Here is a 23,674-nt window from a genome sequence, read left to right as displayed (position 1 = left end):
GGGTTCAGCCAGGGCCTGAGCTCCGAGGACCATGCTGCTCTCAGACCAGGCTCCTTCTTCTCATAAGTGGTGTGGCCCTGGACAAGCATATGCCCCTCAGGGTTGCCCCAGTCTCTCCATCTGCAGAGTGGGGGTCATTCTCCCATCTGCTTCCTAGGTCTGTCGGCCTACGAGCAGCTCCATGCCTTTCCACCTGGGGCCGATATCACGTGGAGCTCGTGCGCTGAGACTTCAGAAAGAAAGATTCCATCCAGGGCTGACACAGCACAGAATGGGGCAGAACGAGGCCTGGGTGCGCCGTGGAACCCAGGAAAAGGCACTCCCCCTCCTGACTGTTTTGAGACCCCGCATCCAAGTTGGAGGACCGAAAGGAAGACTCGAAGGTCTCCCTCTCTTATAGAAAAGAGTAGCCAACTTTCTGGTCCTCTGTTTCCATTGAGATTCTGTTCAAGGGTCCCAGCTCGGCTTCTGCGGGTGGCTGAGCTTCTAATGGCTCCCTGCGTTCTTGTCTTTTCCTCTCCAAACCTTCCGTCCTTTTCCCCCTTCTGGGGTGGAAGGGCGCTGTCATTGCTTCTACCTTCGAGACAGATTGAGGAATAGTCTGGACCATCGACTCCTTTCCTCTCTTTGGTTCCGTGTCTCTCTCTGGCTGTGTCCCTCTCTTTTCCTTTCTCAATTCCGTCTGTGTCTTCCTCTTTCTCTCTCGTGTGTGGATGGATGGATGGATGCTAGGGATGCACATGTATATGATTAGATGAGGGTTATGTTTTAGGGATAGGTTAGAGGGAGAGAAAGGCTTTAGGTCAGAGTTGGTCATGGGGGAAGGGTCAAGGGTGGTGGTGGTGTTTCTTGGAATCTGAGTGCTGTGCATTCTTCGTCTCTTTCCATATGAACCCCTTCTCAGATACACCACTTGCAAGGAGTCTCTCGTGTTCCGTTTCCTATCTTTTGCATTTGTGAATGCTTAGCCTCTCTGTTGTGAAGAGGTTCCATTGGATGGAAACCCAGTGGTGTACTTCGTTTACCTCTTTCCCTTACTTGAAGAGACCCATTTCGACCTCCGCCCAGCAAATGGCAAGGAGACTCTGATGTTAAGGAGCCTTTGACCTACGCTTCTTTCTAGCTATCTCATGACATCAGTCTTTAGGGTGAGGTTTTTCCCCGATATTGAGGTGGTATGAGATCAAACCCAATAGCGTTCTTCAGATGTAGCTGTCTGGTTTTCCCATGGACATTGATTGAAGAGGCTTTCTTGTTCCCATTTGGATATTCTCACCGTCTGTGTCAGAGATGAGTTGACCATGGATGCTGGGGTTTGTTTCTGGACCCTCAACTTTATTCCATCGATCTGGATCTGTGTGTGTTGTTGTATTCCCAATAGCATACTGTCCTGCTGCTGCTGCTGCGGCTAAGTCACTTCAGTCGTGTCTGACTCTGCAAGACCCCATGGCCTGTAGCCTACCAGGCTCCTCCGTCCAGGACATTTTCCAGGCAAGAGTACTGGAGTGGGTCGCCATTGCCTTCTCCGATACTCTCCTGAGGATCCTAGTTTGGTCGTCTAATTTCCTTTCACACAACCTTGGATGTCCGTATCGGGGCTTTTTCGTCGGATTGTATTGACAATGTAGGCTCTTTTCTGTTTCCGTACCCCTTTTGCAATTCTTTGTTCGGTGCGAAAATGCATTGGCATTTTGGGAGGAATAGCATGGAAGCTGTGGATTGCCATGTGGGGCCGTGACATGATTTTCCCAGTAGGAATTCTTTCAAGCCCTGAGCACAGCTTCTCTTTCCAGTGATTGGTGTGGGCTTGATCTTCCTCCTTCCATCTCTCGCCGTTTTGTGAGAACAGGTCCATCCTTCCCTTCTGGGGTAGATGGACTCGTGGATATCACTTCAGTGAATGGCATTGTCAGTGGGGGTGATAATTCCCTTCTCATTGGAAGACTTTGCTGTGAGTATTAGAAATGCAAGTGACTTCTCTTCCCCTTCCTCCCTGTCCATGTCTCAGAGCCACCGGGAAACAGAGGCCTCATCCACGGTCACACAGGCCTGAGGGGGTGCAACTAGACTGTTGTTTCTTCAGGCCCTCAGTGCTGGACATCATCCGGGATACTCTGTGTGTGTCTTCCTCCGTCTGGTGTCCCTTCAGACCTTTCCCTAGTTTTCACAGGCTTGTTGTGTTGGCGTTCTTTGTCTGTTTGGAGACACATCCTTGATAAGCTTTGTGTTTCCACTCATTCGTCTCGCGATGTATGACCTGTCTTTTGCTTTTGTAATGAGGTCTTTCCCACAGTAGATATCTTTGATTTTGCAAAGTCCACTGTATTCTCTGGGTTTTTTTTGTGGACTGCCTTTTAGTTTTGTGTGTGAAGACTCAAAGCACGTGTCCGGTTTCTGCTCATTGTTCTTCTAGATTTGTGACAAGTTTTCATGGAAAGTTTGTCTAGGGATAACTGGAAGTGAACTCGGTGTAAGGTGTCAAGTCTCCATCTCCATTCATGTCATCCCCTGCAGTTTCCAATTCCCTGTTCCTGAGTGGTTTTGGAGACCTTGTGGGAAGGTTGGTTGCATTGGAGTTTGCATTTCCACCTTGATTCGATTCACACTGTTCTGCCCTCAGGGACACTGTCAAGGGGGAGTGAGGAGCAGCCTGCACTTCCAGCAGTGACCACACGGTGGGGCGAGTGCTGCTCTCCCCTCTGGGAGCCCCAGGCCACAGGCATCCCAGTGAGGAGCCAGCTCTGTGCTCAGCTGAAAGGAGTTAGTCTCTCAGGAGCCTCGGAGCCCTTGCCTTTGGATCACCCAGGGTGGGCATTTACTGGGACAGAAAAAATTGCCCTGAATTCCATGGACGGAAGAGCCTGGCTGTGTAGAGTTGGTGAGTTGCCGTGAATCAGACACAACTGAGGACACAAAAATTCAATAGATTAAAACACATTTTGGGGGTAGGGGGGAGTGAAAGTGGGTGATGTGGGTTTTTTTGTCTTATATAATAGCCAAGGGAAATCTAGTTTAAACCTAAATTCACATAGATGGGAAAGGTATAGCTCTCCGTCACCCTATTTAAAAAAAAAAAAAAACTACTAAACTTTTCTGAAAGTTTATTTAGTAGCTTCCTTGAGCAGTTTATTGTGGAGCATTTTTTTTTTTCTGTGACATTGGCCTCATTAAAAATTATGGTTTGCCTTTAGTGGATAATTTTGTTCATTGGTTTCTTAGAGAACCTTGGTAATCTTTGAGTTTCCTGGGGAGTATGGTCACATGACCTGGCCCTGGCCAATCGGTGCGTTCCACCTCCCTGGCCACTGTGATTGGCTCCGGGCTGGGGCAGTGCCCAATCGGGGCCCAGGGCCGGGCCTCACGTTGGAAGCCAGGGGAAGACGAGCTCTCGTCCTGCTGGGGTAGGGGAAGGGGTGGGGCCGGGGGAGGTCAGGCTCCAGCAGTGGGAGGGGCTTGAGGTCCGCCTGCGGCAGTTGGTGACGTTCCTGCTCCCCTCAGGGCAGAGCCGCCGGCCTGAGAATGAGGGCGCTGCTGAGCCCAGGGGCTGGGATGGCCCGTTGCTGCTGTGGTCCCAGAGCTCCACCCGAGACCTGAGGGAAGCCGTCTGCCCGTGAGTCCTCTCCCGCTTGTCTGTCAGCTTGTTTGAAGCATGCTGGGTTTTCTGCCCAGCTGGCTAAGGGGAGTCCCTGGAAATGCAAGGGTGTGGGTTTTGGCAGACTTCAGGGAAGACATGCCAGATGAGCCTGGGAGACTCCAGCTTAAGCTGGATTCAGGAGATATCTCTTCGGGCCAGCTAGTAATTGTAGGATAAGCCTAATGAGTCTTCACAGGATGAAGAGAGTAACGTGCCAAGGTAGCAATCGATGTCCTCATTCGAGAGGATGAAGCTGGTGCTCAGAGAAGGGGGGAACTTGGCCACAGCAAGGAGGTGTGCACCCAGACAGAACCCCCCAGATCCGGCCATTGGAGCTCAGGGAGGCCACTGGTGTGGCTTGTCCCTGTGGCAGGGCCCGAGGCAGGCAGCCCACCCTGATTCCTGCGGGGGCCTGACTTGGGAAGTGCCATCTGGTAGCTTTGAGACTCACCAAACCAAATTGCACTGGAGAGAGGAGGGACACCTTCCTTCATCCACCCCCCACCCCCGCCGGATTCCCACATACCCTGACCCCTTTCTCTCGATTTCGGAGCCATTTCCAGAGTCCCGCTCATATGACCTCATTTGAAGTGCACTGTGGACGGGCTGCCATCTGCAGCTGCTACCACAGCAGCCAAGGGCTTTAGCTCCCGACTACCTCCCTTCCTTTGGAACTTGGGGGCCCTCTACTCCCCACTTGCACACCACAGACCTTTGCTGAGGATTGTGGGGACCCTCACTCAGTTTGCAGCACGTTGTAGCCATCCCTGTCCTCCCTTGAAACTCAGCTTGTGAGCTCCTTTGGAGCAGCGTGGCCCACCTGGCTGCAACGGAAGAGACACAGCTGACAGTGAAACAACAGCTTAGATCTGAGAGCCGGAAAGCTCTGTCAAAAGGGACCTCCCTCTTCACACCGTAGAGGCTGTAGGAGCCGCCAGGCTTTCGGAACCAGTGCTGGGGCCAAAATGACTCCACAGCTGTTTTCCTTCCTGGGGAGGGTTCTGGCTCGAGCGGGAATGGCTCAAGTCTCCTAAGGTTCTGAAAGCCCACTGTGTGCAGATTCACGGTACACAGAGAGGAAAAGGTGGAGTCCTAGCCTGGAGGTGGTCACAGCTCACGGATGAGCCAGGCAGGCAGGCAGGCAGGGCATGAGAACACCTGAGCTGCCTTCATGAGTGAATGGTGTGGGGGCAGAGGAAGAGAAGCCGGTCTGCTCCCTCGTGTGGTGCCCAGGGCAGGTTGTCCCCAGAGGAAACCCTTACGACGGTGAGGACTATCACTGCTGTTTCCCAAGGGGTTCCGTCGGTGCGTGTCTTCCCCGGAGCGGTCAGGCCGTCTCTCAAGTACACTGGCCATGGGCATTGCCTCTCCTTGGAACTTCCCATGTGTTTCTCTTTTTTATGGAACAGTGATTTTCTAGAGTGGTTCTGGGCCACAAGGATGTTGGGTCATTTTCTAGCCTTCTGTCATGAAGAACGCTTTCCTGGGCATGGGGGTGGTTTGTTGTTCCAGCTCCCTTTCTTGGCTTCTTTTGGGAGCTGGTGCAACAAGAGGAGCTCAGCCTCTGCCTTCTGGCTGAGATGTCACCCTTCAAACAGCAATGCCTGCCTGGAGATAATGATGGCAGTTGCCAAAAGGGCTTCGTTTGGCACATGGTATCTTGAAAGGACGTACACCGTCCTTTCAGCTATCAAAGGCTAGTTCAAATGACATAAAAATGAGAACTCTCCAATGGAGTCTTACAGTAGGTGGAGAGTCCGAAAAACACTCCTTCAGTCATTTCGCTGAGAGTCACTGATTGGGGACACCAAGAATATAGGAAGGAATGCAGAAAGAAAAGATGAAATTGTGTTCAGGATCGGGGGGAGGGATGAACAGGGCGTGCTTGCCTTGAATCCAGGCTTTGTTGGGGGGTGGGGCATAAAGATGGAACGGGTCTGAAACTACAAAGTGGTGATGGTAACACAGTATCACCAGAGTTACACAACAGTGTTCCCAGATTGCAACAATGATGAAACAGTTTACTAATCCCAACTTAACCAACAAAAATACAGGAAACCATACAAAAAATAAAACATCACCAGAAAGGTGGAAACAAACCACATGCAAAGCAGTTCAGGGGAAAGGAACTCCATGTCCCCTGGGGGCAGACCGAGTTGCCGGCATCCACGGTGAGCAGACAGGGATGGAGGCTGCAGAGCCGACCGCTCCCCTGGACGTGGTGTTTCCGGTAAGGGCTCTGGGTCTCTGTCCAGAGCGGGGGCTCTTTCTCCCTGCAGGGCTGGGTGAGTCATCGTGGGCGTCTGGGTGTTGCGCGGGAGCCAGGGCAGGCTCTCCCTGCCGAGGCGGTGACTCTTCCTCTGCCTCGGGTTCTCTTGCCAAAGCCCGAGCAGGTAGAGGTGCACGTGGAGGTGGAGGTTCTCGCTGAGGGGGTGGGACATCAGTGCCTGGGGCTGGGGGTCCTGCAGGCACGGAGATCCGATCTGCCCGGTGTGCTGGCCAGTACCCAGCTGGCCTGGTGTCTCTGCGAGGGCAAGTCTCGCTTCTCCATCTGCCCTCGGTGGATCCCTGGGTCCTGCACCTGGAGCCACCACCTCTTTAGGGACAGGTCTGGGAAGTGGAGCCTGGTTCCAGTTGGAGGCCAGTGCTAGAGCTGGGGGAGAAGCAAAGTTTGCCCACAGGCCAGCCTTGGCATGTGCGTACCCCGGGACAGAAACCTTCCAAGAGGTTCCCAAAGAATACCCAGCGTCAGATGTCTTTTGGGACTGAAGTGTGCAAGATGGGGGGCGGGGGGTGTGAGGCCAGCGCTTGCTGCAGGCCCAGCAGCAGCTTTCGAGGACTCGTCCCTGTGTAGCTCAGCACCCCTCCCCACACACTCCCGTGCACCAGCCCCAGCGTCCTCACCTCTGTGCTCTGGCGTGCTGGGCTCCAGGTCCTCCTGGTGCCTCAGAGGCCGGGGTTCTCTGGACTCTGGGTCGGAGCCGGGTGTGCTGAGCTCCGTGGCAGCCTCAGACTGGGCCGCCGGCTGTATCCTGGGCGGTGTCTCGGCAGCAGGCCTTCCCCACCTCCGCGTCTCCCCCGGTGGGGCTGATGCCTCCGTGGGCACGCTGACCTGGAGCCTGCACTGGGCCTCACGGGCGGGCGGGTGGTGCTCCGACCCCTCCCTCTGGGAGCTGGATGGGGTGTCCCCGTCCTCGGCCTCATCACGTGGGAAGCTCTGCAACGACAGTGACCGTCAGCCAGCCATGCTGGGAGTTTTCCGAGCTGGGCCTGGCCAGTGGAGCCGCTGCTTCTGCCTGCTCGAACTTCTCTTCCCAGAAGGGTCAGAGACGTGTGTCTGCTCAGATCCCCACCCGGGAGGAAAGAGACCCATCTGAGGGTGTGAGGTCAGCCTGGCCGGTCGGCGCTGCCCACACTCTCCCCATCCCGCCCAGCCTGCTCTCCCCTGGGGTGTGGACACAACTTGTCCACAGGCTTCTGACCCCACATCCGCCTGGGCTTCCTTGAGGGAGACACAGCCCGAGAAACCCGCATCCCCACACACAGGCAAAGGACCCGGTGTTTCCGGGTGGCATGGGAGAGGTGGCCTGGCCCGGCCTGGGGCTCCCCGTGTTACCTTTCTGTTTCTCCGGGCAAAGGGCCAGAGGCCTCTCGGGGGTGTCCTGAGCCAACGTCGACAGGGTGCCCACGCACACTGCCTGTGAGCTCTCCTGAGGCCCCGGCCTCTGGGCAGGGGCAAACAGCAGAACATCTTGGCAGCAAGTGATCTGGCTGGGGGCTCCTCTCCGCTCTGGAGGCCTGGATACCCGGATTGCGGGTTCTGTTGGGTTCTGTTGCCGGCAGGTGACATCATTTCCTGGGGTTCGTGCTGAGGTCCCTTCCTCAAAACTTCCCAAGGGAATCTCTGGGTTTCTGACTGCTCGACCACCCCCCTTAGGCCATGTGCAGGCACAATGACACCCACACGGCCCAGCCCACAGCCCTGGGGAGGCCTGGGTTCAGCCAGGGCCTGAGCTCCGAGGACCATGCTGCTCTCAGACCAGGCTCCTTCTTCTCATAAGTGGTGTGGCCCTGGACAAGCATATGCCCCTCAGGGTTGCCCCAGTCTCTCCATCTGCAGAGTGGGGGTCATTCTCCCATCTGCTTCCTAGGTCTGTCGGCCTACGAGCAGCTCCATGCCTTTCCACCTGGGGCCGATATCACGTGGAGCTCGTGTGCTGAGACTTCAGAAAGAAAGATTCCATCCAGGGCTGACACAGCACAGAATGGGGCAGAACGAGGCCTGGGTGCGCCGTGGAACCCAGGAAAAGGCACTCCCCCTCCTGACTGTTTTGAGACCCCGCATCCAAGTTGGAGGACCGAAAGGAAGACTCGAAGGTCTCCCTCTCTTATAGAAAAGAGTAGCCAACTTTCTGGTCCTCTGTTTCCATTGAGATTCTGTTCAAGGGTCCCAGCTCGGCTTCTGCGGGTGGCTGAGCTTCTAATGGCTCCCTGCGTTCTTGTCTTTTCCTCTCCAAACCTTCCGTCCTTTTCCCCCTTCTGGGGTGGAAGGGCGCTGTCATTGCTTCTACCTTCGAGACAGATTGAGGAAAAGTCTGGACCATCGACTCCTTTCCTCTCTTTGGTTCCGTGTCTCTCTCTGGCTGTGTCCCTCTCTTTTCCTTTCTCAATTCCGTCTGTGTCTTCCTCTTTCTCTCTCGTGTGTGGATGGATGGATGGATGCTAGGGATGCACATGTATATGATTAGATGAGGGTTATGTTTTAGGGATAGGTTAGAGGGAGAGAAAGGCTTTAGGTCAGAGTTGGTCATGGGGGAAGGGTCAAGGGTGGTGGTGGTGTTTCTTGGAATCTGAGTGCTGTGCATTCTTCGTCTCTTTCCATATGAACCCCTTCTCAGATGTCTCTCGTGTTCCGTTTCCTATCTTTTGCATTTGTGAATGCTTAGCCTCTCTGTTGTGAAGAGGTTCCATTGGATGGAAACCCAGTGGTGTACTTCGTTTACCTCTTTCCCTTACTTGAAGAGACCCATTTCGACCTCCGCCCAGCAAATGGCAAGGAGACTCTGATGTTAAGGAGCCTTTGACCTACGCTTCTTTCTAGCTATCTCATGACATCAGTCTTTAGGGTGAGGTTTTTCCCCGATATTGAGGTGGTATGAGATCAAAACCAATAGCGTTCTTCAGATGTAGCTGTCTGGTTTTCCCATGGACATTGATTGAAGAGGCTTTCTTGTTCCCATTTGGATATTCTCCCCGTCTGTGTCAGAGATGAGTTGACCATGGATGCTGGGGTTTGTTTCTGGACCCTCAACTTTATTCCATCGATCTGGATCTGTGTGTGTTGTTGTGTTCCCAATAGCATACTGTCCTGCTGCTGCTGCTGCGGCTAAGTCACTTCAGTCGTGTCTGACTCTGCATGACCCCGTGGCCTGCAGCCTACCAGGCTCCTCCGTCCAGGACATTTTCCAGGCAAGAGTACTGGAGTGGGTCGCCATTGCCTCCTCCGATACTCTCCTGAGGATCCTAGTTTGGTCGTCTAATTTCCTTTCACACAACCTTGGATGTCCGTATCGGGGCTTTTTCGTCGGATTGTATTGACAATGTAGGCTCTTTTCTGTTTCCGTACCCCTTTTGCAATTCTTTGTTCGGTGCGAAAATGCATTGGCATTTTGGGAGGAATAGCATGGAAGCTGTGGATTGCCATGTGGGGCTGTGACATGATTTTCCCTATAGGAATTCTTTCAAGCCCTGAGCACAGCTTCTCTTTCCAGTGATTGGTGTGGGCTTGATCTTCCTCCTTCCATCTCTCGCCGTTTTGTGAGAACAGGTCCATCCTTCCCTTCTGGGGTAGATGGACTCGTGGGTATCACTTCAGTGAATGGCATTGTCAGTGGGTGTGATAATTCCCTTCTCATTGGAAGACTTTGCTGTGAGTATTAGAAATGCAAGTGACTTCTCTTCCCCTTCCTCCCTGTCCATGTCTCAGAGCCACCGGGAAACAGAGGCCTCATCCACGGTCACACAGGCCTGAGGGGGTGCAACTAGACTGTTGTTTCTTCAGGCCCTCAGTGCTGGACATCATCCGGGATACTCTGTGTGTGTCTTCCTCCGTCTGGTGTCCCTTCAGACCTTTCCCTAGTTTTCACAGGCTTGTTGTGTTGGCGTTCTTTGTCTGTTTGGAGACACATCCTTGATAAGCTTTGTGTTTCCACTCATTCGTCTCGCGATGTATGACCTGTCTTTTGCTTTTGTAATGAGGTCTTTCCCACAGTAGATATCTTTGATTTTGCAAAGTCCACTGTATTCTCTGGGTTTTTTTTGTGGACTGCCTTTTAGTTTTGTGTGTGAAGACTCAAAGCACGTGTCCGGTTTCTGCTCATTGTTCTTCTAGATTTGTGACAAGTTTTCATGGAAAGTTTGTCTAGGGATAACTGGAAGTGAACTCGGTGTAAGGTGTCAAGTCTCCATCTCCATTCATGTCATCCCCTGCAGTTTCCAATTCCCTGTTCCTGAGTGGTTTTGGAGACCTTGTGGGAAGGTTGGTTGCATTGGAGTTTGCATTTCCACCTTGATTCGATTCACACTGTTCTGCCCTCAGGGACACTGTCAAGGGGGAGTGAGGAGCAGCCTGCATTTCCAGCAGTGACCACACGGTGGGGCGAGTGCTGCTCTCCCCTCTGGGAGCCCCAGGCCACAGGCATCCCAGTGAGAAGCCAGCTCTGTGCTCAGCTGAAAGGAGTTAGTCTCTCAGGAGCCTCGGAGCCCTTGCCTTTGGATCACCCAGGGTGGGCATTTACTGGGACAGAAAAAATTGCCCTGAATTCCATGGACGGAAGAGCCTGGCTGTGTAGAGTTGGTGAGTTGCCGTGAATCAGACACAACTGAGGACACAAAAATTCAATAGATTAAAACACATTTTGGGGGTGGGGGGGAGTGAAAGTGGGTGATGTGGGTTTTTTTGTCTTATATAATAGCCAAGGGAAATCTAGTTTAAACCTAAATTCACATAGATGGGAAAGGTATAGCTCTCCGTCACCCTATTTAAAAAAAAAAAAAAAAAAACTACTAAACTTTTCTGAAAGTTTATTTAGTAGCTTCCTTGAGCAGTTTATTGTGGAGCATTTTTTTTTTTTTTCTGTGACATTGGCCTCATTAAAAATTATGGTTTGCCTTTACTGGATAATTTTGTTCATTGGTTTCTTAGAGAACCTTGTTAATCTTTGAGTTTCCTGGGGAGTATGGTCACATGACCTGGCCCTGGCCAATCGGTGCGTTCCACCTCCCTGGCCACTGTGATTGGCTCCGGGCTGGGGCAGTGCCCAATCGGGGCCCAGGGCCGGGCCTCACGTTGGAAGCCAGGGGAAGACGAGCTCTCGTCCTGCTGGGGTAGGGGAAGGGGTGGGGCCGGGGGAGGTCAGGCTCCAGCAGTGGGAGGGGCTTGAGGTCCGCCTGCGGCAGTTGGTGACGTTCCTGCTCCCCTCAGGGCAGAGCCGCCGGCCTGAGAATGAGGGCGCTGCTGAGCTCAGGGGCTGGGATGGCCCGTTGCTGCTGTGGTCCCAGAGCTCCCCCCGAGACCTGAGGGAAGCCGTCTGCCCGTGAGTCCTCTCCCGCTTGTCTGTCAGCTTGTTTGAAGCATGCTGGGTTTTCTGCCCAGCTGGCTAAGGGGAGTCCCTGGAAATGCAAGGGTGTGGGTTTTGGCAGACTTCAGGGAAGACATGCCAGATGAGCTCACTGCCTGTGAGCTCTCCTGAGGCCCCGGCCTCTGGGCAGGGGCAAACAGCAGAACATCTTGGCAGCAAGTGATCTGGCTGGGGGCTCCTCTCCGCTCTGGAGGCCTGGATACCCGGATTGCGGGTTCTGTTGGGTTCTGTTGCCGGCAGGTGACATCATTTCCTGGGGTTCGTGCTGAGGTCCCTTCCTCAAAACTTCCCAAGGGAATCTCTGGGTTTCTGACTGCTCGACCACCCCCCTTAGGCCATGTGCAGGCACAATGACACCCACACGGCCCAGCCCACAGCCCTGGGGAGGCCTGGGTTCAGCCAGGGCCTGAGCTCCGAGGACCATGCTGCTCTCAGACCAGGCTCCTTCTTCTCATAAGTGGTGTGGCCCTGGACAAGCATATGCCCCTCAGGGTTGCCCCAGTCTCTCCATCTGCAGAGTGGGGGTCATTCTCCCATCTGCTTCCTAGGTCTGTCGGCCTACGAGCAGCTCCATGCCTTTCCACCTGGGGCCGATATCACGTGGAGCTCGTGCGCTGAGACTTCAGAAAGAAAGATTCCATCCAGGGCTGACACAGCACAGAATGGGGCAGAACGAGGCCTGGGTGCGCCGTGGAACCCAGGAAAAGGCACTCCCCCTCCTGACTGTTTTGAGACCCCGCATCCAAGTTGGAGGACCGAAAGGAAGACTCGAAGGTCTCCCTCTCTTATAGAAAAGAGTAGCCAACTTTCTGGTCCTCTGTTTCCATTGAGATTCTGTTCAAGGGTCCCAGCTCGGCTTCTGCGGGTGGCTGAGCTTCTAATGGCTCCCTGCGTTCTTGTCTTTTCCTCTCCAAACCTTCCGTCCTTTTCCCCCTTCTGGGGTGGAAGGGCGCTGTCATTGCTTCTACCTTCGAGACAGATTGAGGAAAAGTCTGGACCATCGACTCCTTTCCTCTCTTTGGTTCCGTGTCTCTCTCTGGCTGTGTCCCTCTCTTTTCCTTTCTCAATTCCGTCTGTGTCTTCCTCTTTCTCTCTCGTGTGTGGATGGATGGATGGATGCTAGGGATGCACATGTATATGATTAGATGAGGGTTATGTTTTAGGGATAGGTTAGAGGGAGAGAAAGGCTTTAGGTCAGAGTTGGTCATGGGGGAAGGGTCAAGGGTGGTGGTGGTGTTTCTTGGAATCTGAGTGCTGTGCATTCTTCGTCTCTTTCCATATGAACCCCTTCTCAGATGTCTCTCGTGTTCCGTTTCCTATCTTTTGCATTTGTGAATGCTTAGCCTCTCTGTTGTGAAGAGGTTCCATTGGATGGAAACCCAGTGGTGTACTTCGTTTACCTCTTTCCCTTACTTGAAGAGACCCATTTCGACCTCCGCCCAGCAAATGGCAAGGAGACTCTGATGTTAAGGAGCCTTTGACCTACGCTTCTTTCTAGCTATCTCATGACCTCAGTCTTTAGGGTGAGGTTTTTCCCCGATATTGAGGTGGTATGAGATCAAAACCAATAGCGTTCTTCAGATGTAGCTGTCTGGTTTTCCCATGGACATTGATTGAAGAGGCTTTCTTGTTCCCATTTGGATATTCTCCCCGTCTGTGTCAGAGATGAGTTGACCATGGATGCTGGGGTTTGTTTCTGGACCCTCAACTTTATTCCATCGATCTGGATCTGTGTGTGTTGTTGTATTCCCAATAGCATACTGTCCTGCTGCTGCTGCTGCGGCTAAGTCACTTCAGTCGTGTCTGACTCTGCATGACCCCATGGCCTGCAGCCTACCAGGCTCCTCCGTCCAGGACATTTTCCAGGCAAGAGTACTGGAGTGGGTCGCCATTGCCTTCTCCGATACTCTCCTGAGGATCCTAGTTTGGTCGTCTAATTTCCTTTCACACAACCTTGGATGTCCGTATCGGGGCTTTTTCGTCGGATTGTATTGACAATGTAGGCTCTTTTCTGTTTCCGTACCCCTTTTGCAATTCTTTGTTCGGTGCGAAAATGCATTGGCATTTTGGGAGGAATAGCATGGAAGCTGTGGATTGCCATGTGGGGCTGTGACATGATTTTCCCAATAGGAATTCTTTCAAGCCCTGAGCACAGCTTCTCTTTCCAGTGATTGGTGTGGGCTTGATCTTCCTCCTTCCATCTCTCGCCGTTTTGTGAGAACAGGTCCATCCTTCCCTTCTGGGGTAGATGGACTCGTGGGTATCACTTCAGTGAATGGCATTGGCAGTGGGGGTGATAATTCCCTTCTCATTGGAAGACTTTGCTGTGAGTATTAGAAATGCAAGTGACTTCTCTTCCCCTTCCTCCCTGTCCATGTCTCAGAGCCACCGGGAAACAGAGGCCTCATCCACGGTCACACAGGCCTGAGGGGGTGCAACTAGACTGTTGTTTCTTCAGGCCCTCAGTGCTGGACATCATCCGGGATACTCTGTGTGTGTCTTCCTCCGTCTGGTGTCCCTTCAGACCTTTCCCTAGTTTTCACAGGCTTGTTGTGTTGGCGTTCTTTGTCTGTTTGGAGACACATCCTTGATAAGCTTTGTGTTTCCACTCATTCGTCTCGCGATGTATGACCTGTCTTTTGCTTTTGTCATGAGGTTTTCCCACAGTAGATATCTTTGATTTTGCAAAGTCCACTGTATTCTCTGGGTTTTTTTTGTGGACTGCCTTTTAGTTTTGTGTGTGAAGACTCAAAGCACGTGTCCGGTTTCTGCTCATTGTTCTTCTAGATTTGTGACAAGTTTTCATGGAAAGTTTGTCTAGGGATAACTGGAAGTGAACTCGGTGTAAGGTGTCAAGTCTCCATCTCCATTCATGTCATCCCCTGCAGTTTCCAATTCCCTGTTCCTGAGTGGTTTTGGAGACCTTGTGGGAAGGTTGGTTGCATTGGAGTTTGCATTTCCACCTTGATTCGATTCACACTGTTCTGCCCTCAGGGACACTGTCAAGGGGGAGTGAGGAGCAGCCTGCATTTCCAGCAGTGACCACACGGTGGGGCGAGTGCTGCTCTCCCCTCTGGGAGCCCCAGGCCACAGGCATCCCAGTGAGAAGCCAGCTCTGTGCTCAGCTGAAAGGAGTTAGTCTCTCAGGAGCCTCGGAGCCCTTGCCTTTGGATCACCCAGGGTGGGCATTTACTGGGACAGAAAAAATTGCCCTGAATTCCATGGACGGAAGAGCCTGGCTGTGTAGAGTTGGTGAGTTGCCGTGAATCAGACACAACTGAGGACACAAAAATTCAATAGATTAAAACACATTTTGGGGGTGGGGGGGAGTGAAAGTGGGTGATGTGGGTTTTTTTGTCTTATATAATAGCCAAGGGAAATCTAGTTTAAACCTAAATTCACATAGATGGGAAAGGTATAGCTCTCCGTCACCCTATTTAAAAAAAAAAAAAAAAACTACTAAACTTTTCTGAAAGTTTATTTAGTAGCTTCCTTGAGCAGTTTATTGTGGAGCATTTTTTTTTTTTTTCTGTGACATTGGCCTCATTAAAAATTATGGTTTGCCTTTACTGGATAATTTTGTTCATTGGTTTCTTAGAGAACCTTGGTAATCTTTGAGTTTCCTGGGGAGTATGGTCACATGACCTGGCCCTGGCCAATCGGTGCGTTCCACCTCCCTGGCCACTGTGATTGGCTCCGGGCTGGGGCAGTGCCCAATCGGGGCCCAGGGCCGGGCCTCACGTTGGAAGCCAGGGGAAGACGAGCTCTCGTCCTGCTGGGGTAGGGGAAGGGGTGGGGCCGGGGGAGGTCAGGCTCCAGCAGTGGGAGGGGCTTGAGGTCCGCCTGCGGCAGTTGGTGACGTTCCTGCTCCCCTCAGGGCAGAGCCGCCGGCCTGAGAATGAGGGCGCTGCTGAGCTCAGGGGCTGGGATGGCCCGTTGCTGCTGTGGTCCCAGAGCTCCCCCCGAGACCTGAGGGAAGCCGTCTGCCCGTGAGTCCTCTCCCGCTTGTCTGTCAGCTTGTTTGAAGCATGCTGGGTTTTCTGCCCAGCTTGGCTAAGGGGAGTCCCTGGAAATGCAAGGGTGTGGGTTTTGGCAGACTTCAGGGAAGACATGCCAGATGAGCCTGGGAGACTCCAGCTTAAGCTGGATTCAGGAGATATCTCTTCGGGCCAGCTAGTAATTGTAGGATAAGCCTAATGAGTCTTCACAGGATGAAGAGAGTAACGTGCCAAGGTAGCAATCGATGTCCTCATTCGAGAGGATGAAGCTGGTGCTCAGAGAAGGGGGGAACTTGGCCACAGCAAGGAGGTGTGCAACCAGACAGAACCCCCCAGATCCGGCCATTGGAGCTCAGGGAGGCCACTGGTGTGGCTTGTCCCTGTGGCAGGGCCCGAGGCAGGCAGCCCACCCTGATTCCTGCGGGGGCCTGACTTGGGAAGTGCCATCTGGTAGCTTTGAGACTCACCAAACCAAATTGCACTGGAGAGAGGAGGGACACCTTCCTTCATCCACCCCCCACCCCCGCCGGATTCCCACATACCCTGACCCCTTTCTCTCGATTTCGGAGCCATTTCCAGAGTCCCGCTCATATGACCTCATTTGAAGTGCACTGTGGACGGGCTGCCATCTGCAGCTGCTACCACAGCAGCCAAGGGCTTTAGCTCCCGACTACCTCCCTTCCTTTGGAACTTGGGGGCCCTCTACTCCCCACTTGCACACCACAGACCTTTGCTGAGGATTGTGGGGACCCTCACTCAGTTTGCAGCACGTTGTAGCCATCCCTGTCCTCCCTTGAAACTCAGCTTGTGAGCTCCTTTGGAGCAGCGTGGCCCACCTGGCTGCAACGGAAGAGACACAGCTGACTGTGAAACAACAGCTTAGATCTGAGAGCCGGAAAGCTCTGTCAAAAGGGACCTCCCTCTTCACACCGTAGAGGCTGTAGGAGCCGCCAGGCTTTCGGAACCAGTGCTGGGGCCAAAATGACTCCACAGCTGTTTTCCTTCCTGGGGAGGGTTCTGGCTCGAGTGGGAATGGCTCAAGTCTCCTAAGGTTCTGAAAGCCCACTGTGTGCAGATTCACGGTACACAGAGAGGAAAAGGTGGAGTCCTAGCCTGGAGGTGGTCACAGCTCACGGATGAGCCAGGCAGGCAGGCAGGCAGGGCATGAGAACACCTGAGCTGCCTTCATGAGTGAATGGTGTGGGGGCAGAGGAAGAGAAGCCGGTCTGCTCCCTCGTGTGGTGCCCAGGGCAGGTTGTCCCCAGAGGAAACCCTTACGACGGTGAGGACTATCACTGCTGTTTCCCAAGGGGTTCCGTCGGTGCGTGTCTTCCCCGGAGCGGTCAGGCCGTCTCTCAAGTACACTGGCCATGGGCATTGCCTCTCCTTGGAACTTCCCATGTGTTTCTCTTTTTTATGGAACAGTGATTTTCTAGAGTGGTTCTGGGCCACAAGGATGTTGGGTCATTTTCTAGCCTTCTGTCATGAAGAACGCTTTCCTGGGCATGGGGGTGGTTTGTTGTTCCAGCTCCCTTTCTTGGCTTCTTTTGGGAGCTGGTGCAACAAGAGGAGCTCAGCCTCTGCCTTCTGGCTGAGATGTCACCCTTCAAACAGCAATGCCTGCCTGGAGATAATGATGGCAGTTGCCAAAAGGGCTTCGTTTGGCACATGGTATCTTGAAAGGACGTACACCGTCCTTTCAGCTATCAAAGGCTAGTTCAAATGACATAAAAATGAGAACTCTCCAATGGAGTCTTACAGTAGGTGGAGAGTCCGAAAAACACTCCTTCAGTCATTTCGCTGAGAGTCACTGATTGGGGACACCAAGAATATAGGAAGGAATGCAGAAAGAAAAGATGAAATTGTGTTCAGGATCGGGGGGAGGGATGAACAGGGCGTGCTTGCCTTGAATCCAGGCTTTGTTGGGGGGTGGGGCATAAAGATGGAACGGGTCTGAAACTACAAAGTGGTGATGGTAACACAGTATCACCAGAGTTACACAACAGTGTTCCCAGATTGCAACAATGATGAAACAGTTTACTAATCCCAACTTAACCAACAAAAATACAGGAAACCATACAAAAAATAAAACATCACCAGAAAGGTGGAAACAAACCACATGCAAAGCAGTTCAGGGGAAAGGAACTCCATGTCCCCTGGGGGCAGACCGAGTTGCCGGCATCCACGGTGAGCAGACAGGGATGGAGGCTGCAGAGCCGACCGCTCCCCTGGACGTGGTGTTTCCGGTAAGGGCTCTGGGTCTCTGTCCAGAGCGGGGGCTCTTTCTCCCTGCAGGGCTGGGTGAGTCATCGTGGGCGTCTGGGTGTTGCGCGGGAGCCAGGGCAGGCTCTCCCTGCCGAGGCGGTGACTCTTCCTCTGCCTCGGGTTCTCTTGCCAAAGCCCGAGCAGGTAGAGGTGCACGTGGAGGTGGAGGTTCTCGCTGAGGGGGTGGGACATCAGTGCCTGGGGCTGGGGGTCCTGCAGGCACGGAGATCCGATCTGCCCGGTGTGCTGGCCAGTACCCAGCTGGCCTGGTGTCTCTGCGAGGGCAAGTCTCGCTTCTCCATCTGCCCTCGGTGGATCCCTGGGTCCTGCACCTGGAGCCACCACCTCTTTAGGGACAGGTCTGGGAAGTGGAGCCTGGTTCCAGTTGGAGGCCAGTGCTAGAGCTGGGGGAGAAGCAAAGTTTGCCCACAGGCCAGCCTTGGCATGTGCGTACCCCGGGACAGAAACCTTCCAAGAGGTTCCCAAAGAATACCCAGCGTCAGATGTCTTTTGGGACTGAAGTGTGCAAGATGGGGGGCGGGGGGTGTGAGGCCAGCGCTTGCTGCAGGCCCAGCAGCAGCTTTCGAGGACTCGTCCCTGTGTAGCTCAGCACCCCTCCCCACACACTCCCGTGCACCAGCCCCAGCGTCCTCACCTCTGTGCTCTGGTGTGCTGGGCTCCAGGTCCTCCTGGTGCCTCAGAGGCCGGGGTTCTCTGGACTCTGGGTCGGAGCCGGGTGTGCTGAGCTCCGTGGCAGCCTCAGACTGGGCCGCCGGCTGTATCCTGGGCGGTGTCTCGGCAGCAGGCCTTCCCCACCTCCGCGTCTCCCCCGGTGGGGCTGATGCCTCCGTGGGCACGCTGACCTGGAGCCTGCACTGGGCCTCACGGGCGGGCGGGTGGTGCTCCGACCCCTCCCTCTGGGAGCTGGATGGGGTGTCCCCGTCCTCGGCCTCATCACGTGGGAAGCTCTGCAACGACAGTGACCGTCAGCCAGCCATGCTGGGAGTTTTCCGAGCTGGGCCTGGCCAGTGGAGCCGCTGCTTCTGCCTGCTCGAACTTCTCTTCCCAGAAGGGTCAGAGACGTGTGTCTGCTCAGATCCCCACCCGGGAGGAAAGAGACCCATCTGAGGGTGTGAGGTCAGCCTGGCCGGTCGGCGCTGCCCACACTCTCCCCATCCCGCCCAGCCTGCTCTCCCCTGGGGTGTGGACACAACTTGTCCACAGGCTTCTGACCCCACATCCGCCTGGGCTTCCTTGAGGGAGACACAGCCCGAGAAACCCGCATCCCCACACACAGGCAAAGGACCCGGTGTTTCCGGGTGGCATGGGAGAGGTGGCCTGGCCCGGCCTGGGGCTCCCCGTGTTACCTTTCTGTTTCTCCGGGCAAAGGGCCAGAGGCCTCTCGGGGGTGTCCTGAGCCAACGTCGACAGGGTGCCCACGCACACTGCCTGTGAGCTCTCCTGAGGCCCCGGCCTCTGGGCAGGGGCAAACAGCAGAACATCTTGGCAGCAAGTGATCTGGCTGGGGGCTCCTCTCCGCTCTGGAGGCCTGGATACCCGGATTGCGGGTTCTGTTGGGTTCTGTTGCCGGCAGGTGACATCATTTCCTGGGGTTCGTGCTGAGGTCCCTTCCTCAAAACTTCCCAAGGGAATCTCTGGGTTTCTGACTGCTCGACCACCCCCCTTAGGCCATGTGCAGGCACAATGACACCCACACGGCCCAGCCCACAGCCCTGGGGAGGCCTGGGTTCAGCCAGGGCCTGAGCTCCGAGGACCATGCTGCTCTCAGACCAGGCTCCTTCTTCTCATAAGTGGTGTGGCCCTGGACAAGCATATGCCCCTCAGGGTTGCCCCAGTCTCTCCATCTGCAGAGTGGGGGTCATTCTCCCATCTGCTTCCTAGGTCTGTCGGCCTACGAGCAGCTCCATGCCTTTCCACCTGGGGCCGATATCACGTGGAGCTCGTGCGCTGAGACTTCAGAAAGAAAGATTCCATCCAGGGCTGACACAGCACAGAATGGGGCAGAACGAGGCCTGGGTGCGCCGTGGAACCCAGGAAAAGGCACTCCCCCTCCTGACTGTTTTGAGACCCCGCATCCAAGTTGGAGGACCGAAAGGAAGACTCGAAGGTCTCCCTCTCTTATAGAAAAGAGTAGCCAACTTTCTGGTCCTCTGTTTCCATTGAGATTCTGTTCAAGGGTCCCAGCTCGGCTTCTGCGGGTGGCTGAGCTTCTAATGGCTCCCTGCGTTCTTGTCTTTTCCTCTCCAAACCTTCCGTCCTTTTCCCCCTTCTGGGGTGGAAGGGCGCTGTCATTGCTTCTACCTTCGAGACAGATTGAGGAAAAGTCTGGACCATCGACTCCTTTCCTCTCTTTGGTTCCGTGTCTCTCTCTGGCTGTGTCCCTCTCTTTTCCTTTCTCAATTCCGTCTGTGTCTTCCTCTTTCTCTCTCGTGTGTGGATGGATGGATGGATGCTAGGGATGCACATGTATATGATTAGATGAGGGTTATGTTTTAGGGATAGGTTAGAGGGAGAGAAAGGCTTTAGGTCAGAGTTGGTCATGGGGGAAGGGTCAAGGGTGGTGGTGGTGTTTCTTGGAATCTGAGTGCTGTGCATTCTTCGTCTCTTTCCATATGAACCCCTTCTCAGATGTCTCTCGTGTTCCGTTTCCTATCTTTTGCATTTGTGAATGCTTAGCCTCTCTGTTGTGAAGAGGTTCCATTGGATGGAAACCCAGTGGTGTACTTCGTTTACCTCTTTCCCTTACTTGAAGAGACCCATTTCGACCTCCGCCCAGCAAATGGCAAGGAGACTCTGATGTTAAGGAGCCTTTGACCTACGCTTCTTTCTAGCTATCTCATGACCTCAGTCTTTAGGGTGAGGTTTTTCCCCGATATTGAGGTGGTATGAGATCAAAACCAATAGCGTTCTTCAGATGTAGCTGTCTGGTTTTCCCATGGACATTGATTGAAGAGGCTTTCTTGTTCCCATTTGGATATTCTCCCCGTCTGTGTCAGAGATGAGTTGACCATGGATGCTGGGGTTTGTTTCTGGACCCTCAACTTTATTCCATCGATCTGGATCTGTGTGTGTTGTTGTATTCCCAATAGCATACTGTCCTGCTGCTGCTGCTGCGGCTAAGTCACTTCAGTCGTGTCTGACTCTGCATGACCCCATGGCCTGCAGCCTACCAGGCTCCTCCGTCCAGGACATTTTCCAGGCAAGAGTACTGGAGTGGGTCGCCATTGCCTTCTCCGATACTCTCCTGAGGATCCTAGTTTGGTCGTCTAATTTCCTTTCACACAACCTTGGATGTCCGTATCGGGGCTTTTTCGTCGGATTGTATTGACAATGTAGGCTCTTTTCTGTTTCCGTACCCCTTTTGCAATTCTTTGTTCGGTGCGAAAATGCATTGGCATTTTGGGAGGAATAGCATGGAAGCTGTGGATTGCCATGTGGGGCTGTGACATGATTTTCCCAATAGGAATTCTTTCAAGCCCTGAGCACAGCTTCTCTTTCCAGTGATTGGTGTGGGCTTGATCTTCCTCCTTCCATCTCTCGCCGTTTTGTGAGAACAGGTCCATCCTTCCCTTCTGGGGTAGATGGACTCGTGGGTATCACTTCAGTGAATGGCATTGGCAGTGGGGGTGATAATTCCCTTCTCATTGGAAGACTTTGCTGTGAGTATTAGAAATGCAAGTGACTTCTCTTCCCCTTCCTCCCTGTCCATGTCTCAGAGCCACCGGGAAACAGAGGCCTCATCCACGGTCACACAGGCCTGAGGGGGTGCAACTAGACTGTTGTTTCTTCAGGCCCTCAGTGCTGGACATCATCCGGGATACTCTGTGTGTGTCTTCCTCCGTCTGGTGTCCCTTCAGACCTTTCCCTAGTTTTCACAGGCTTGTTGTGTTGGCGTTCTTTGTCTGTTTGGAGACACATCCTTGATAAGCTTTGTGTTTCCACTCATTCGTCTCGCGATGTATGACCTGTCTTTTGCTTTTGTCATGAGGTTTTCCCACAGTAGATATCTTTGATTTTGCAAAGTCCACTGTATTCTCTGGGTTTTTTTTGTGGACTGCCTTTTAGTTTTGTGTGTGAAGACTCAAAGCACGTGTCCGGTTTCTGCTCATTGTTCTTCTAGATTTGTGACAAGTTTTCATGGAAAGTTTGTCTAGGGATAACTGGAAGTGAACTCGGTGTAAGGTGTCAAGTCTCCATCTCCATTCATGTCATCCCCTGCAGTTTCCAATTCCCTGTTCCTGAGTGGTTTTGGAGACCTTGTGGGAAGGTTGGTTGCATTGGAGTTTGCATTTCCACCTTGATTCGATTCACACTGTTCTGCCCTCAGGGACACTGTCAAGGGGGAGTGAGGAGCAGCCTGCATTTCCAGCAGTGACCACACGGTGGGGCGAGTGCTGCTCTCCCCTCTGGGAGCCCCAGGCCACAGGCATCCCAGTGAGAAGCCAGCTCTGTGCTCAGCTGAAAGGAGTTAGTCTCTCAGGAGCCTCGGAGCCCTTGCCTTTGGATCACCCAGGGTGGGCATTTACTGGGACAGAAAAAATTGCCCTGAATTCCATGGACGGAAGAGCCTGGCTGTGTAGAGTTGGTGAGTTGCCGTGAATCAGACACAACTGAGGACACAAAAATTCAATAGATTAAAACACATTTTGGGGGTGGGGGGGAGTGAAAGTGGGTGATGTGGGTTTTTTTGTCTTATATAATAGCCAAGGGAAATCTAGTTTAAACCTAAATTCACATAGATGGGAAAGGTATAGCTCTCCGTCACCCTATTTAAAAAAAAAAAAAAAAAACTACTAAACTTTTCTGAAAGTTTATTTAGTAGCTTCCTTGAGCAGTTTATTGTGGAGCATTTTTTTTTTTTTTCTGTGACATTGGCCTCATTAAAAATTATGGTTTGCCTTTACTGGATAATTTTGTTCATTGGTTTCTTAGAGAACCTTGGTAATCTTTGAGTTTCCTGGGGAGTATGGTCACATGACCTGGCCCTGGCCAATCGGTGCGTTCCACCTCCCTGGCCACTGTGATTGGCTCCGGGCTGGGGCAGTGCCCAATCGGGGCCCAGGGCCGGGCCTCACGTTGGAAGCCAGGGGAAGACGAGCTCTCGTCCTGCTGGGGTAGGGGAAGGGGTGGGGCCGGGGGAGGTCAGGCTCCAGCAGTGGGAGGGGCTTGAGGTCCGCCTGCGGCAGTTGGTGACGTTCCTGCTCCCCTCAGGGCAGAGCCGCCGGCCTGAGAATGAGGGCGCTGCTGAGCTCAGGGGCTGGGATGGCCCGTTGCTGCTGTGGTCCCAGAGCTCCCCCCGAGACCTGAGGGAAGCCGTCTGCCCGTGAGTCCTCTCCCGCTTGTCTGTCAGCTTGTTTGAAGCATGCTGGGTTTTCTGCCCAGCTTGGCTAAGGGGAGTCCCTGGAAATGCAAGGGTGTGGGTTTTGGCAGACTTCAGGGAAGACATGCCAGATGAGCCTGGGAGACTCCAGCTTAAGCTGGATTCAGGAGATATCTCTTCGGGCCAGCTAGTAATTGTAGGATAAGCCTAATGAGTCTTCACAGGATGAAGAGAGTAACGTGCCAAGGTAGCAATCGATGTCCTCATTCGAGAGGATGAAGCTGGTGCTCAGAGAAGGGGGGAACTTGGCCACAGCAAGGAGGTGTGCAACCAGACAGAACCCCCCAGATCCGGCCATTGGAGCTCAGGGAGGCCACTGGTGTGGCTTGTCCCTGTGGCAGGGCCCGAGGCAGGCAGCCCACCCTGATTCCTGCGGGGGCCTGACTTGGGAAGTGCCATCTGGTAGCTTTGAGACTCACCAAACCAAATTGCACTGGAGAGAGGAGGGACACCTTCCTTCATCCACCCCCCACCCCCGCCGGATTCCCACATACCCTGACCCCTTTCTCTCGATTTCGGAGCCATTTCCAGAGTCCCGCTCATATGACCTCATTTGAAGTGCACTGTGGACGGGCTGCCATCTGCAGCTGCTACCACAGCAGCCAAGGGCTTTAGCTCCCGACTACCTCCCTTCCTTTGGAACTTGGGGGCCCTCTACTCCCCACTTGCACACCACAGACCTTTGCTGAGGATTGTGGGGACCCTCACTCAGTTTGCAGCACGTTGTAGCCATCCC

At 53.6% G+C, this 23,674-nt stretch overlaps 1 protein-coding gene and 2 long non-coding RNA genes across 3 annotated transcripts; 2 read left to right on the top strand and 1 right to left on the bottom strand.

Annotated features, from left to right (window-relative positions):
• The first annotated feature begins 164 nt into the window (after positions 1–164).
• Positions 165–17,337, top strand: LOC145527636 (uncharacterized). The gene is made up of 9 exons (XR_014069804.1): positions 165–383; positions 2,621–2,878; positions 3,499–3,610; positions 7,786–8,011; positions 10,233–10,490; positions 11,118–11,229; positions 11,823–12,048; positions 14,269–14,526; positions 15,152–17,337. It is a non-coding gene; the product is annotated as an uncharacterized LOC145527636 (long non-coding RNA).
• On the bottom strand, positions 5,536–7,428 carry LOC145527532 (uncharacterized). The gene is made up of 3 exons (XM_081545630.1): positions 7,251–7,428; positions 6,539–6,851; positions 5,536–6,287 (listed from the first exon to the last, which is right to left on the bottom strand). Exons 1-3 carry the CDS (start codon positions 7,383–7,385, stop codon positions 5,659–5,661), a joined length of 1,077 nt encoding a protein of 358 aa, XP_081401756.1. The 5' UTR covers positions 7,386–7,428; the 3' UTR covers positions 5,536–5,658.
• Positions 17,338–18,639: 1,302 nt separating the features above from the next.
• Positions 18,640–22,461, top strand: LOC145527668 (uncharacterized). Its single transcript, XR_014069841.1, has 2 exons — positions 18,640–19,665; positions 21,886–22,461. It is a non-coding gene; the product is annotated as an uncharacterized LOC145527668 (long non-coding RNA).
• Positions 22,462–23,674: the final 1,213 nt, after the last annotated feature.

This window comes from Giraffa tippelskirchi, chromosome 11, assembly GCF_054371585.1.
Source record: "Giraffa tippelskirchi isolate mGirTip1 chromosome 11, T2T-mGirTip1v1.2.pri, whole genome shotgun sequence".
NCBI lineage: Eukaryota > Metazoa > Chordata > Mammalia > Artiodactyla > Giraffidae > Giraffa > Giraffa tippelskirchi.
Note: the sequence above shows the minus strand (reverse complement) of the source record. Positions and strands in the feature narration are given on the sequence as shown.